Here is a 13,467-nt window from a genome sequence, read left to right as displayed (position 1 = left end):
GCCAGGCTCTCCTGACGTCATGGTGAAAGGTGCAGAGCAGCAGCTCACCTTGGCACTTTCAGAGGCTGGCGTCAGTCGCCCTGTAAATTGGGTAACAAAATGCTGTAACAGTGCAGGTGGGGAAGTTATGAGATCTGAAATAGCAATGCCGTCATAAATTTGTCTTTCGGTGCTGTGTGAGAAACCAGGCTGGATCCCACTGAGGATCTGAAATAAGGCTGTAGCGAGGTGGAGGTCAGCCTCTTTTCTCAGATAGCAGAGACAGGACAAGAGGTAATGGCCTTAAGCTGAGTCAGGGGACGTTCAGGTTAAATATTAGGAAAAATTTATTCTCAAAAAGAGCAGTAAAGTATTGGAGCAGGCTGCCCAGGGAGGTGGCAGAGTCACTGTCCCTGGTGTTGTACGAGAACTGTGGAGATGTGGCCCTGGGTGATGTGGTTTGGAGCAGTCACAGATATGGGTTGATGCTTGGACTGGGTGATATTGCTGGTCTTTCCGGCCTTAACAATTCTGTGATTCCGTTATTCCTGTGGTGGAGCCCAGGTCCTGGTGTGAGGAGCGCTCAAGCTGGCCATGCATTGCTGCAAGGCCATTGATGAGCTTTGCTTTGATAGAGTTTCACTGCCTTCTATTTATTTCACACCAGCCAGCCATGGTGTGCAGTGCTACAGAAGAGTACTTTGAACTATAAATATTTTAAAAGACATTTAATTTACTACACATCAGCGGAAAGCGTTCAAAAAGCCACAAGGTTTACTAATTTATCAGAAAGACAGAGAAACGCGCAGAAGATCAAACAAAGACAAACATGCTCGTAAACTGCTGAATAAGTCTGCAAAGCTCATATTACATTTCTGTGTGGTTTTGTTGATAGCAAGCATTATAAATAAATTAAAATGCACCTGAGCTGTTGATGAGGAGGGTGGGACCTGGGGTGCAGGTGTTGTGCCTGAACTTCTCAGGCCTCAGCACCAGCCCCATGTCCGGGTGGCTCCACTCCCAGCAGCCTGCTAGTGCAGCAAAGCCTAACTCAAAGCAGATTTAGCTCATTCATTTTGCTTGATGGCAGTTCTGCCTGTTTTGGTGTCTAGCTCAAATTCTCTGTCTCTCAGGTCAACATGTGTAATTTTTCTCCTCTCCTTGCACCCTCTGTGGTTTGTGTAAGAGGATGGAGGATGTGGCGGGAGATGCCTGCGTGCTTTCTATTCCATCCTTGCCCACCCCGTGAAAACCACTCAAGTGCCAAAACATGCCTCTGATGTTTTGTTACCTGCTGACTCCCCAGCATTTACTGACTGCTTTCTCAGGTAACACTTCGCCTGGGGAAGATCTGCGGCATTTAGCAGTGGTGGCCCCCAGAAAGCATGCAATAAACCCTCTCCTGAACTTTTGCCCTCTGAACTGTAGGGTCAGCCTGTCAAGGAGGTTTGTGCAAGCCCTGATTGACGCGAGTGGGAGGGCTGCATGCCCAAGGCAGCCGAGACAGAACCATTCATGTGGCCAAGCTGGAGGCCTTGGATGTTCCTGCATCCTCACCCTGCACATACAGGTGCTGAGCTGGCTCCACACACACAGGAGCTGCTCCAGCCCCAGCACAAGGCACACCATGCAATGTTTAATCCCCTCCTCAGCCTCCTTCCTCGTGAGTCCAACCAGTAGGATTGGAGGAAGGAGAACAGACAGCCACAGGTGATTGCATCTCTTTGTTTCCTCCCCAGGCCTCCTCCATTGAGCGGCAGCCCGGTCATCTCTGACATCTCCCTCATTCGTCTGTCTCCTCATCCTGCTGGGCCTGGCGAATCACCCTTCAGCCCTCCGCACCCCTACGTGACGCCCCACATGGAGCACTACCTCCGCTCTGTCCACGGCAGCCCCACGCTCTCTGTCATCTCCGCTGCCAGAGGGCTCAGCCCTGCCGATGGTAAGAGACCTGCCCCACTGCATCCTGCCCATCCCACCACGGCTGGGGTGCTCATGTCGTGCTGTTTGTACTGCAGCGATTTTGTAGCACTGATGTGCAGCTCAGAGATTTACAGCTGTGAAGGCTCCACAGCTGCTCTCTGAAGTGGGAAAGCTGCCTCCTTTTCTTCTGCATTTTTTTTTCTTCTTCTCTTCCTCTCCCTTAACTACACATTTGTTTTGCATCATTGCACTGAGAAAGCAGAGCGTGAGAATAGCTATTACCGCTGGATCGTATTATAAATATTTTGCTTAAAGTATGTTCCTTTCTGCAGAGCTCTCTGCTCTCTTACGAGCTGCCTTACTCTGATGTCTCTACCAGGAGCCTTGCTCCTTTCCAGCAGGGTCATGTTTGACCAGGTGCTGCCTGGGTTATCTCCCCTTGGCTTCATCTCCTGTGATGTGCAGAGCTGCAGGGCGGAGGAGAGGGCTGTGCTTTTTTCCTCCTTGCTGACGAGCTGCTTTGCTGAAGCTCTTAGGAGAAGGCGAGTGTGTGTGGAGGTAGTGGCACCCACCCACCTCAGACGGACCACACCATGGCCAGCGTGGACACCAGGTTCCCTGTGTCTGGGTCCAGGGGACAAGATTGACTAAGCAGGGAAAGTGGAAAATGCAAGGCTTTCCTGGGAGAGCCCCAGGACCTCAGAGTTTGTTTTTTAAAGGCTGAGATTGGTTTTCAAATCCTAGCATCCACTAGCTCCTGAGCCATCACAGGGACACACAAAGCACACCAGAGAGCAGCAAGGCCTTGCTTTATTGTCTGACACTAGTAAATGGTCTTCTGTGATTAAAAAACATTGACAAAGATATGGGGAGATAGATGAGAAGCCTCCTTCCCTCTCCCAAAATGAGGTCATGATGTTGGGTGCTTCCTGTCCATGGCCTCACCATGCTGAGTGACTGAGTTCCTTGCTGCGATGAGCTGTGAGTGCGTATGTTCTGCACCATCCTCCCCCATCAAAGCTGGTTTTGTTATTAGCTATGAAAAAGAGGCATTGTATTTTGGATTCCTTTTCTTTTCCATTTTTATTTTTTTTTTTAAGGCTGCAGTAAATAAGTTAATGGGGCAAGCGGGTGGGGAGGCAGGTTTGAAAAATTACAGCTGGGAGAAAGTGAGCGTAATTGGCTTTGGCAGCCAAAATGGTTTTATGCTGCCAAACACTAAACCTAGCTCTATGCATTAGACCTTGGCTTTAATTTCCTCTCACTGCTATCGGGAACTGGGTTGCATTCGTCTTTCTTCCCTAATAAGCAGGGATGTGGATGCTGACAGGGTTACTGCTGCCGACGGCCAGGCCCTCTCCCCCCCTCCCCAGGGCGACGACTGCGTCCGAACGGGAGGATTATTAAAAGGGGGAACGAGAGATTGTTTATAAATTTGCGGAAATAGAGGAATGCAGAGGCCCCAGCTTAGTTTCTTTTGTCCGCAAAAAACACGCCCAAGCACACGTCACGGCCACGCTGAGCAGGGCCGTGCAGAGAAGGCTGGTGGGGGTGAGGGGGGAACACGGCCGCCTGCCTCGGCGCCAAGGTCTAACATCCTCCGGGAACCTTCTCCCCATGTTCTCCTCTTCACTCTCGGCTTCGGCAGTGGCTCATGAGCATCTGAAGGAGCGAGGCCTCTTTGGGCTGCCCCCACCGCCACCAGGAGCCAACCCAACCGACTACTACCACCAAATGACTCTGATGGCCGGCCACCCCAACCCTTATGGGGACATCTTGATGCAGAGCAGCGGAGCAGCCAGCACAGCCCACCTCCACGAGTACCTCAGTCCCGTTGATGGTAAGTAGCAATGGAATCTGGGGCATTCAGATGGGACTGTCCTCCAGGTGGAGGTTGCTGGACGAGGTCACCCTACCCTGCTGAAACCCATCGGCGTCACATTGACTGTCGGCTTGAAACATCATCTTGTTCCATACATCTATATATAAAATATAAAATTATATATAGATGTAAAAAAAATTTATACTTATAAAATTTAAAACAGATATGCTGTGGTGCTTTTGGAAGGGCTGCTGCACAGGCAAGAGGCAGCTGATCCAGCAGAAGGGCGATGTTGCCCGGCTGCTTTGGCCATGGGCAACTACTGTGTGCCCCAGGCTGTGCTCCAGCTCCCTCTTCCTGTCCCACTGTTTGGTCTGGCCAGTGTCTGGGCCATGGGCTGGTGATATCCCCTTGTTGCCATGCTCAGTACAACATCCTCTGAGTTTGGGGCCTGTCGGGGTAGCTGTAAAACAGACCCCCCCCAAGGAGGAAAGGTATGTTAACAGGGAGCTGTGGTGGGGATGATTGTGTTCATATTTTGTGGGAGAAAAAGTTGCTGTACTGGTACTAGTATAAGTCATTAGAAATCCAGAAATTTCTGTCTCATTGCTACATGAAGAAGAAATAAAATGATGTTAGGGACGGCACTGCTGAGTCACCCTCAGCCTGGCCACTGCCCTGGCGTGATGGTTAATGTTTATGTGGAAGACTGTCTGAAGGCTTTTTTTCATCTGAGATTTTTAGAGCTGCTAGAAATTTCTTTCCCTTTATGCTATGTCTTGTAAGAGCTGGGGTTACACAGTTAGGGAGATTGAGGATTACTTCTGCTGCGGGAAAGAGAAGGCTCAGCTTTCAGCTCCCAGCTTCTCTCTGCTGGGCTGCCTTTGGATTTGCCTGTGGACCATTATAATTTCTGGAGTGGAGTTCTGCATCATTTCATTACCGCTTCAAAGTTTCTGTTGTTGAGCTTTTCAGATGAAAGACTGTGCGGTCTTGCTGCTTCGTAAAGTGACTGGCTTAGAATGATAAAAGCTGCTCTTGGCTGTTCAGTGATAGGGACTTTATGGATATTTCTAACTAAAAAAATCCAGTTTCTTGTCTGTAGCTGCTGCCAGAGTTTTACCTGAATAGTCCTTTTCAGCTGCCATTTCCTAGACTGATTGGGAAATTGCGTACTGGGTTGAATGGGAGAGCACATGTGCCTTGATGCTATCCTGCTTCTAACATCCAAAATGTGTTCAGAGTTTCTCTGCTACGAAGCAGCTTGTCAGTAAAGCTGCTCTCTGTCTTCCATCTGAGGGGTTAATCTCTGTGGTTATAGCAGATGGGTGCAAATCAGCTCTGCCAAGTTCTCTTTGGGCCCTCGAATAAGACTCCTTCCTCCTTGCCTCCTTATTAGTCCATCTCTGACCAGCAGTGCCTTCCTGAAGTGCCAGATAAACAGCCAGTAAGAGAAGCAAACATAATTGTTTTCATGCTAGCACAGGCAGAAACTCAGTACATCAAAAATGCCCATCCTCTGAGTTTGCTGAAAATCCATCTTTTATCCAACATCATCTGAACTGCTCCCCTGAGCAGAAGACTCTCTTCCTGCCTGGTTTCTCCTGAAAATGGCTCTGGAGTAAATCACGTAACAAAGGTCTTGATTTCATGCAGCCATGCTCGTAACCGTGACTCTTTTAGAAAGCCAGGGCTCGCTGGGCATTATTTTGATCTCTCAATGAAGCTTTGTTAATCAGTAACTGGTAAGGTTTTTCTGGACCTTCACAAGCTATGAACAAGATGAAATTTTTCATACATCATACAGATGCTACATGAGATATGGGAAGGCTGCTTTTTAATAATGTGAGTAGGAGCAGCAGCCCAGTGCCACATTCTGTACGTTCAGCTTCACCCATCAGCCTGGAGAGGCTCCTGCTTTGTTTTATCCTCCCTCACTGCCCCTATGCATGGTGCTGTTGCAGGTACTGAGACCACCTGTGGGCCACTGAAGCACATAAAAGCATGTTGAAAGTCAGAGGAACTTACAATCATAGAATCATAAAATCATTAAGTTTGGAAAAGGCCTCTGAGATCATCTAGTCCAACTAAGTACCACAATTTAAGTACTTCTGTTTTCCATCTTAGCATTTCCTAACATCAAATCTGCATCCTGAGACATCGGGGTTCCTTATGTAGGTTGGCATTTTGTTGGTGGGCTTAATGTGCTATCCCCAGTGAACTATTCTGTCTGATGATGGAGTCTCAGTGCCAGCATGAAGAGAGAATTGTACATTAGGAAGACAGTTAAATGGATTGCTATGAAGTTCTGGCTGAAGAACTGGAATATCCCTCTCTGTTTAGAAAGCTATTTCAAAAATTCAAATCAGTAGGGACACAAATAAATAGTTGAACAGATAATTTAATAAGGCATCCTCTTATGGTGTTTTTCTGAGACAAGAATACGGGTAGCATGCATAAAACCCCAGTGAGTCATTGTCTTACAGCATCTCTCATTCAGAGAGCTTTTTTTCTTTCCAGAGTCCTAGAATGTAAGAACTTAACAATAATTATTTTGCTAGTTGCTGAAATGCAGGTAGTTCCTGTTAGACCACCTGCAGCACATCTGTGACAATGCTGGCACCTGCAGGAGCAAAAGAGAGGATAAGCGTATTAAAATAATAATTAACAGGAAAGGCCTGTTCATTGTCACATCACCTCCAAACATGTGCAGCCCGTGATACTGAGTATGATCCTTCTACTGACCTGAGCCCTTTATATTACTCTTATCTCACTTCTTGGAGAATCTCTCATCTCACACCTGTTGCTGTGTGTTTTTACTGCATCAGGTGTGCAAAAAGATCAGAAAAGTAATTGGGCATCAGTGTCACCTGCAGCCTGGTGCTACTGACCAACTGTTGAGTGTTTACATGGTGACTGAGTGAGGATGCCCCAGAGCTGCATCTCTTAGCAGATCTTTACTGTGCCACTTCATCAGTAGTTAAACCAATTAAAGTAAACCAAATATAAGTGTTACGCATCAGACTGCTCCAGTCTGCTGGCCAGTGCCAGTGAAAATTAATAACCCCGCAGTTAGCTGTCCTATTTCAGTCTGTCCATCCAAACAGGGACTCTAAATCCAAGAGCAGAGCTTGAATCCAGTCTTAAATCCAGTTGTCAGAAAGCCTGCATTTTCAAATCAAATGTCAAACCCTCTCCAGTGTCACAACATTCCTGGTGGGACACTTCAGAAACTTCCTGGCCACATCTGCTCACCAGATCAAAGCAACTTTTTGCTTCCCTTTAGACATGAGTGCCACGTGATGGATTATTCCATGTAATGGGGTGGGTGCATGAAGGCACCCGTGAGGCAGGGAAGTGTGAATGGAGAGCTCTTGTCATTACCTGCAAACCTTCAGGAAGTGCCATTTCCTCTAGCCTGACTTGATGCTTGTACTCTTATAGCTCTGTACATCATAAGATCTCTAAATATTGTACAAAGCAAAGCTGTTTCACCATTGGAAACCCTGAAGAGGAAGGGGACAGTATGATCAGTGAGCAGTGCATTAACTTATCTGGGAGCAAGATCTAGATCTTTGGACTCTTTTGGACTCTTTGGACTCTTGTGGCCAGAGAGGGAAGAAGAGTTTATTTTTAAAGCCATCACTTCTGTTATCCGCAGTGTTGGAAGTGTATTTGGGTTGTCCTTACTAATTATGGGAATGGTAAAAAAGTGTCCTGAATTCATGTGCATGGCAGTCACAAAAATCTTGACTTGATAAAATCACTTTAACTGGGAAAAGGCTTTGTTCAGCACAGGACAGCCAATGGGCCAGCAGCTGGAACAGTTGCCTGGGATGTGGGCAGATGTTCAAGCAGGACTTTATTCCCCCAGGTCAAACAGTGATTCATCCTCCACTGTCCTCCGTCAGTCACTGTTGTTGGAACCTTTCTACAACAAACAAATTATTTAATAGTCACCAGGGTAAGGAGCTGGGCTGGCAGTGCAGCCGAGCAGTCACGGCAGTTAGCAGTGTGAGAGATGGGTTCAGGACTCCCCTCCCAACAGATTCACACAATGTGACTGTTCCATCCGGAGGTCTGGAGCCTCACGGTGACCTGGGAAAAGTGCCTTGTGTGTGCTGAGGGTCCAGCGCACGGGATGTGCAGGCTGGGCCTTCTGCATCACAGATGCCATCCCAACCCAGCCAGCTGCTGGCTACTCAGGCAGACAGCCCGCCCTGCGGTTGCTTCCTTAACCACTCTGAGAGATCTTTTTTTTTTTGTTGTTTTCTTTGTCCCAGCGCAGAATGGAAACTTGCTGAAGTCTCAGAGAAGGTTCAGAGAATGTGAAACGGTTTCCCACCCAGTTCTAGCCAGCAGTCCTGTTTTCCTCCCTAGAAAAATATGTGCAGAAAAAGTCCCAGAGCATCCCATAAGTGCTCTGTCTGGAGTTCTGCTGCACTCTGGTTTCTAAAGAATTTAATTTACATATGTAAGTTGGGTCGTCTAAACAGTTACCTTGTGGATTGGGAGTAGAAGAATGCAGCCTTGTCTTTCAGCGAGGATTTGAGGGAAGCATTAGTATTCCTTGAACTGCAAAGCTGATCAGGCCCCAGGGAGGGCAGAAAGGAGGGTCCCAGGGCAGCATCTGGTGCCAGAACAAATGTCCAGCATCTGCTTCAGTCTGAGTGAGACGTGTGCTGCCACTGCCCAAGGGGAGAGGAGAATAAGGAACTGGCTGTGCACCAAGCATTAGTTTCTTCTTGCTGCTGCCTGTTGATGAAAGGACCGTCCATGGATTTACTCTCAGGATGGCAGGAAGGGGGTATTTCTGAATTCTTTGGGTGGACCAGAGCTAGGTGCAGGGAAGCGGTGGCCATGGGTGTGTTTTAGCAAGGAATTGGTGAGCATTTGCCACCCAGGTACTTTTGTGGGCTCAGCTACTTGGAAGGAAATTTCCCCAGTGTCCTCCTCTGATCAAGAACATGTGCTGCTGTAGTGTCCTTTGGATGGCCCACAGCCATGATGAATGCTCCCCCTGCAGGCTGCCCCTCAGGTGAAAATGTGAGGTGTGCCCTATGTCTTGTCACTGGTCATACCACAAGTCACATGACTTGTGGGTAAATGAAAATTCAGGAAGAAAAACAGTTTCTGACTAATTTGTGGACATGATAATTCAATACCAAGTGTGGGCTCTGACCCATCGCTTCTTTCTGAGCCTTGGTGAGAAAGACTGGTATTCAGGGGAAAGCAACCAAAGGTAAAAAGGTCTCTGAGATAGAGAGGCAGAGAAAAGTTTGTTGTAAAAGTGGAAACTCGGGCAGATTAATGAACTTTTAAATCATTCCTTATTTTCTTTTCAATTTCTGTGATGACTTCAGGCTTCTGAACAAACCTTCTTTCAGAACAACAGCAGCCAAATTCATGTTTTTGTTTGTGGTGGAGGGGGTGCTTTGACCACCCCAGTGCTGTACCCTCCAAGGCACTCTGACTCCATCCCTCTGTGTCTGAAAAATGGATCTCTCCTTCATTTCCTTCTCTGGGCATTCACTGTTGGAAAAGTTGTGTGCAGTTTTTCCTTTGAAGCATCACTGGATCTCGGGCAATACAGGATTATGCTCATGTATCCAAATGACTGTCAGTCAGGTTGCACTGAGCACCTTGTCTATGTGTGCAGCTCTCCTTACATTTGTCTTTGCTGCTGCCTGTTACCACTTAACGTTGGTGTTTCACGTCCTCAGATCAGGGGATTAGGCCAGTTTTATTAAGAATGATCCCAGTGCTATTAATCTGGTTTTGAGTATTAATAGTGAAAAGATTCCTCCTTCTTAGTACAGTCATAAGTGCTTCCTTGTGTGGTTCAGTTCCTTTTACATTTCACAGATGCTTGCCTTCCTGGGTGCTGCTATTGAGAGAAGACAAATTGTTCATCTGTAGCACGATTTTAGGTCACGGCTTTCTCTGAAAACTTGCAAGATCTCAGAGGCTTTTGTGTAAAGCATGAACCCAACCTACTGGGTTTGCTGTCAAATATTCTGTATAGCACATCAGTACTTGCAGGAGCTAAATGAGAGCGGACACTAATGTGATGGATATTACTGGTTTGGTGCAGGAGAAGTCCCAGGCCAGCTTGCCAATCTGACAGCTTTCAGCAGGGCTTTACATGGGGAAAAAATGGCATACCTGTGTGCAGCCATGAGGGCGCCCACGCTGGTTGCACCAGTGAAAGCAGGGCTTTTGGTGGACGTCAGAACTTCTTCCCTCTGCAAATTGACGGTGACCAATGACTGAACCAGCACTGTGGACATAAATCACTGGAAGGAGCAGCGAGAAATGAGTACAAGGCTTTTCTTTCTATTTAGTAATTTATCAAGGGAAGTGGCACATTAATAAACAGATCTCCCTTGAGGTGTGGGAGTAACAGAGATAAATATGACTGTCAAATCTGGCCTGCTTCCTTCTGTTAGAGAAGGAGAAGACTGTGGGAATGCAAATGCAGAAAGCAATAACTATATCTGGAAAGATGCACATTATTTGTAGGACAGAAACATTGACAACTCAGCCGAGGTGGAGCCCCATTGCATTTGGTAGATGCAACACACGGGAAATAAAACACAAACTCTATCTAAAGGAGTTCATCTGAATATATAGCACTGGGAAATAGGGACGCAGAAAGAAGAAGCAACCTGCTCAAGGAGATGTTGCTGGGGAGGACTGGGGATAGCACCCAAGTCGTCCATGGTCATGGACTATTTAGTGAATGAGAGTGCCTTATTGCCAGGAAGATAAATTAATGAGTTCTCATCAATGATAGTAATGCATGATTGTATTGTGGACAGACCGCCATCTTAACCTCTACAACTTGGACCCAAGTAACCCTTGTGTTACTTGTTCTGGGGCCCAGTCAGAGCCCACATTTCATGGACAAAGTGTGAAATTTGGGTATTCTCCAATCCCAGTCTTTACAAAGGAACTTCCTTTAGTTAATTTTTATTTTGATTACATAGCACCTCAGCACAGCAGTGTCTGCTTTTCCAGCTCCTGAGGGAAGCACCACTCACTGTGTCGGAATGGGGCAGGGCAGGGCTGGCCGCAAGCATTCAGAAAGCTTGAGTCTGGTCCCGTCAGGTCATGGAACAGCCTTAACAGTCAGGAGGTGATGTTATAGGTTACGGTGTGCTCTTTGCATTTGCTGCTTGGTCCTTTAATGAAGTTTTCAAGCTTCTGCCCCATCCCATGAGGCTGCAGACAGGATCTCTTGAAGCTTCTCAGGCGTAGGACAAAAGTCACAAGAGTGCTTGGTTCAACTTAACCTTATGTTTCTGGTGTGACCTCATGCAAATCACTCACTTTGTGCAGAGAGGGACATTATGAGTAGCAGGGGAGCAGTGGCACTAAACCCTTTGAACATCACAGTATCCAGGAGCAGCAAGGATGGAGCCACTTGAGTAAATGAGTGACTCATGTGGGCTCCAGGAGACTGAAGCCTAGCCACTGGTCTCAGGAAAATGTTGACAAGAACTTTTGTGAGCCAATACAAATCAAGGAACACCTTGTTCTTGCTGCCAGTTTGTATTTTACCACCTCGTGCATCCCATTCACTCCTCTCATACCAGCACTTGTCTGCTGGGCAGAAAATTTGTGCTCCTGCAAAGTGCTAGCTTTGTATTTGGTGAGATGCAACTGAAATCTGCCCCTCCAACTGTCTAAAGGAAAATAGTTTGCATTGCCTGTCTGGGCAATTTACTGCTTCCTTCACAGCCTTTAATAGGATATAGCCACAGCAAGCCTGAAAGGCTGCTTACCAGGAGATCGCCGCTGGAAAAACCAGGTAGTAATGTAGCACTGTGCTTACTTGGGTGGATGATTGGGATTACCACTGGACCCAGTAGTGTATTTCACCCTTAAAAATATTTTTTAAATAATAGGCAATTCTTGGAAGCTGCTCTCCTTGCTTTGGAGGGACAGGGCCATCCAGGCAGGGCTGAGGCTTGGCAACACATTGGAGCCCATGCCTGGTTATCGGGAGTCTCTGTGATGTTGCCCAGCCCCGGCTCCCATCCATACCAGCCCATGACTTGCAGGTCATTTAGTCTTGGGCAGAGCTTCCTCAGAATGAAGTCACTTGTTCCATTTAGCAATGCCGAAACGTTGGGGGAGGCCAAATTAGTGCAGTAGTAACTCACTGTGTGTTGCAGATCCACAAATGGGACTGGCGGGGTTGGAAATGACTTCATGCCTGAATGATTGACAATTGCTAATAGGGTCCAGGCCCTGGCAGATCCCCTTGGAGGAGGAGAGCTTGAACTTTGCGCCTGAGCTGCCAAATTGGTTTTCTTAAAACTCCTAATTTACTTTTGAGGCTCCCAGAGTCTCTCACCCTGCGTTAATTGGGTGGTCAGCATTGTGCACGCTTTCATTCCTGCTCCCTCTGCGCACCATTGCACGCACCATGTCCAAGGGCTGCCTGGGCTCTGACGTGGTTCCACTGGCCTCTACTCTTCGCTGAGTCAATGGGGTGGCTGTGCTCGTAGGAATCCTATGGGGCCTTTTCCCTTTTAATTTCAAGTTAATTTAGTGCCAGTGAAAAACGATGACTGACAGGCTTCTGTTTACCCTCTGAGCAGGATGCAGCATGCCGGGCTGCCTGCCCCGGGTCACTCAGCACTGAGCAGAATGGAAACCTCAGCTGCTGCCTGCTCTGCTTCTTATATATCCCACAGCAGTCCCGAGCTAGCAGGTCTCAGCTCCTGCTCATTGCCCTTCCTGAGCACCCCTCCGTCCCCAGCATGCTGATAACTGGAACAGCAATGGGCTGAGTTTGCCATTCACATCTCCAAGTGATGGTGAGAGTGCACTGGGGGTCCCCCCCACACCTGCTGAAACCCATCCTCAGCCACCAGGCATCTCCTTACCCTCACTTGGCCTCAGGAAGGAGCAGCCCGCTGGTTTTGGCTGACAAAGTCTGTGCTTCACTCACCCCTCCTCTCTCTTTCCTACAGTGTCCCGGTTTTCAAGCCCACGGGTGACTCCGAGATTAAGCCGAAAACGAGCCCTGTCTATCTCCCCACTGTCTGATGCCAGCATTGATCTGCAGACGATGATCAGGACCTCCCCAAACTCCCTTGTGGCATATATTAACAACTCCAGAAGCAGCTCAGCAGCAAGTGGCTCCTACGGCCATTTATCTGCCGGGACAATAAGGTAATGCTTTGGGAGCAGAGCTGTCTATCCGAGTTACCACCCTCAAAAGGACAAGTGGTGTCCTCTAACAAGGGAGACTTGTTGTGCCCTTCCAGTACTTGAAGAGAGTTCATAAGCAGGAGGGGGACTGACTTTTCACAGTGTAATAGTGATAGAGTGGAAGGAATGGCTTTAAACTAGAAGGGAGATTTAGGCTAGATGTGGGGAAGAAATTCTTTACTCAGAGAGCAGTGAGGTACTGGAGGAGTCTGCCCGGAGAGCTGTGTGTGCCCCATCTCTGGAGGTGCTCAAGGCCAGATGGGGTGGGGCCCTGGGCAGCCTGAGCTGGTGTGGGGCAACCAGCCTACGGCAGGGGGTTGGCAGTGGGCAGACATTAAGGTCCCTTCCAACCCAAACCATTCTATGACTCTACAGAACCCTCTGTTTGAAGAAATCGCCCCCAGAGTATTCTCAAAATTATTGGCCCACATTCTTAAACAAATATTGCCAGGGTGGATTTAAGAGCCTAATTCTAAAAACGTATCTGAAAAAAAAAATCTAAGCCCTTGAGTAAAGTT

The 13,467-nt window shown here is 47.7% G+C and overlaps 1 protein-coding gene across 8 annotated transcripts in view; it reads left to right on the top strand.

Annotated features, from left to right (window-relative positions):
* The window catches only part of GLI2 (GLI family zinc finger 2), a 201,752-nt gene that overhangs the window by 161,933 nt on the left and 26,352 nt on the right, over positions 1 to 13,467 (top strand). For all 8 annotated transcript variants that reach the window (XM_032445769.1, XM_015868813.1, XM_015868814.2 and 5 more), the window contains 3 exons: positions 1,719 to 1,921; positions 3,551 to 3,742; positions 12,709 to 12,910. In XM_032445769.1, the coding sequence (XP_032301660.1) occupies positions 1,719 to 1,921; positions 3,551 to 3,742; positions 12,709 to 12,910 (597 nt within the window). The remainder of the gene's footprint in view (positions 1 to 1,718; positions 1,922 to 3,550; positions 3,743 to 12,708; positions 12,911 to 13,467) is intronic.

Source organism: Coturnix japonica, chromosome 7, assembly GCF_001577835.2.
Source record: "Coturnix japonica isolate 7356 chromosome 7, Coturnix japonica 2.1, whole genome shotgun sequence".
In the NCBI taxonomy this organism is placed as follows: Eukaryota; Metazoa; Chordata; class Aves; order Galliformes; family Phasianidae; genus Coturnix; species Coturnix japonica.
Note: the sequence above shows the minus strand (reverse complement) of the source record. Positions and strands in the feature narration are given on the sequence as shown.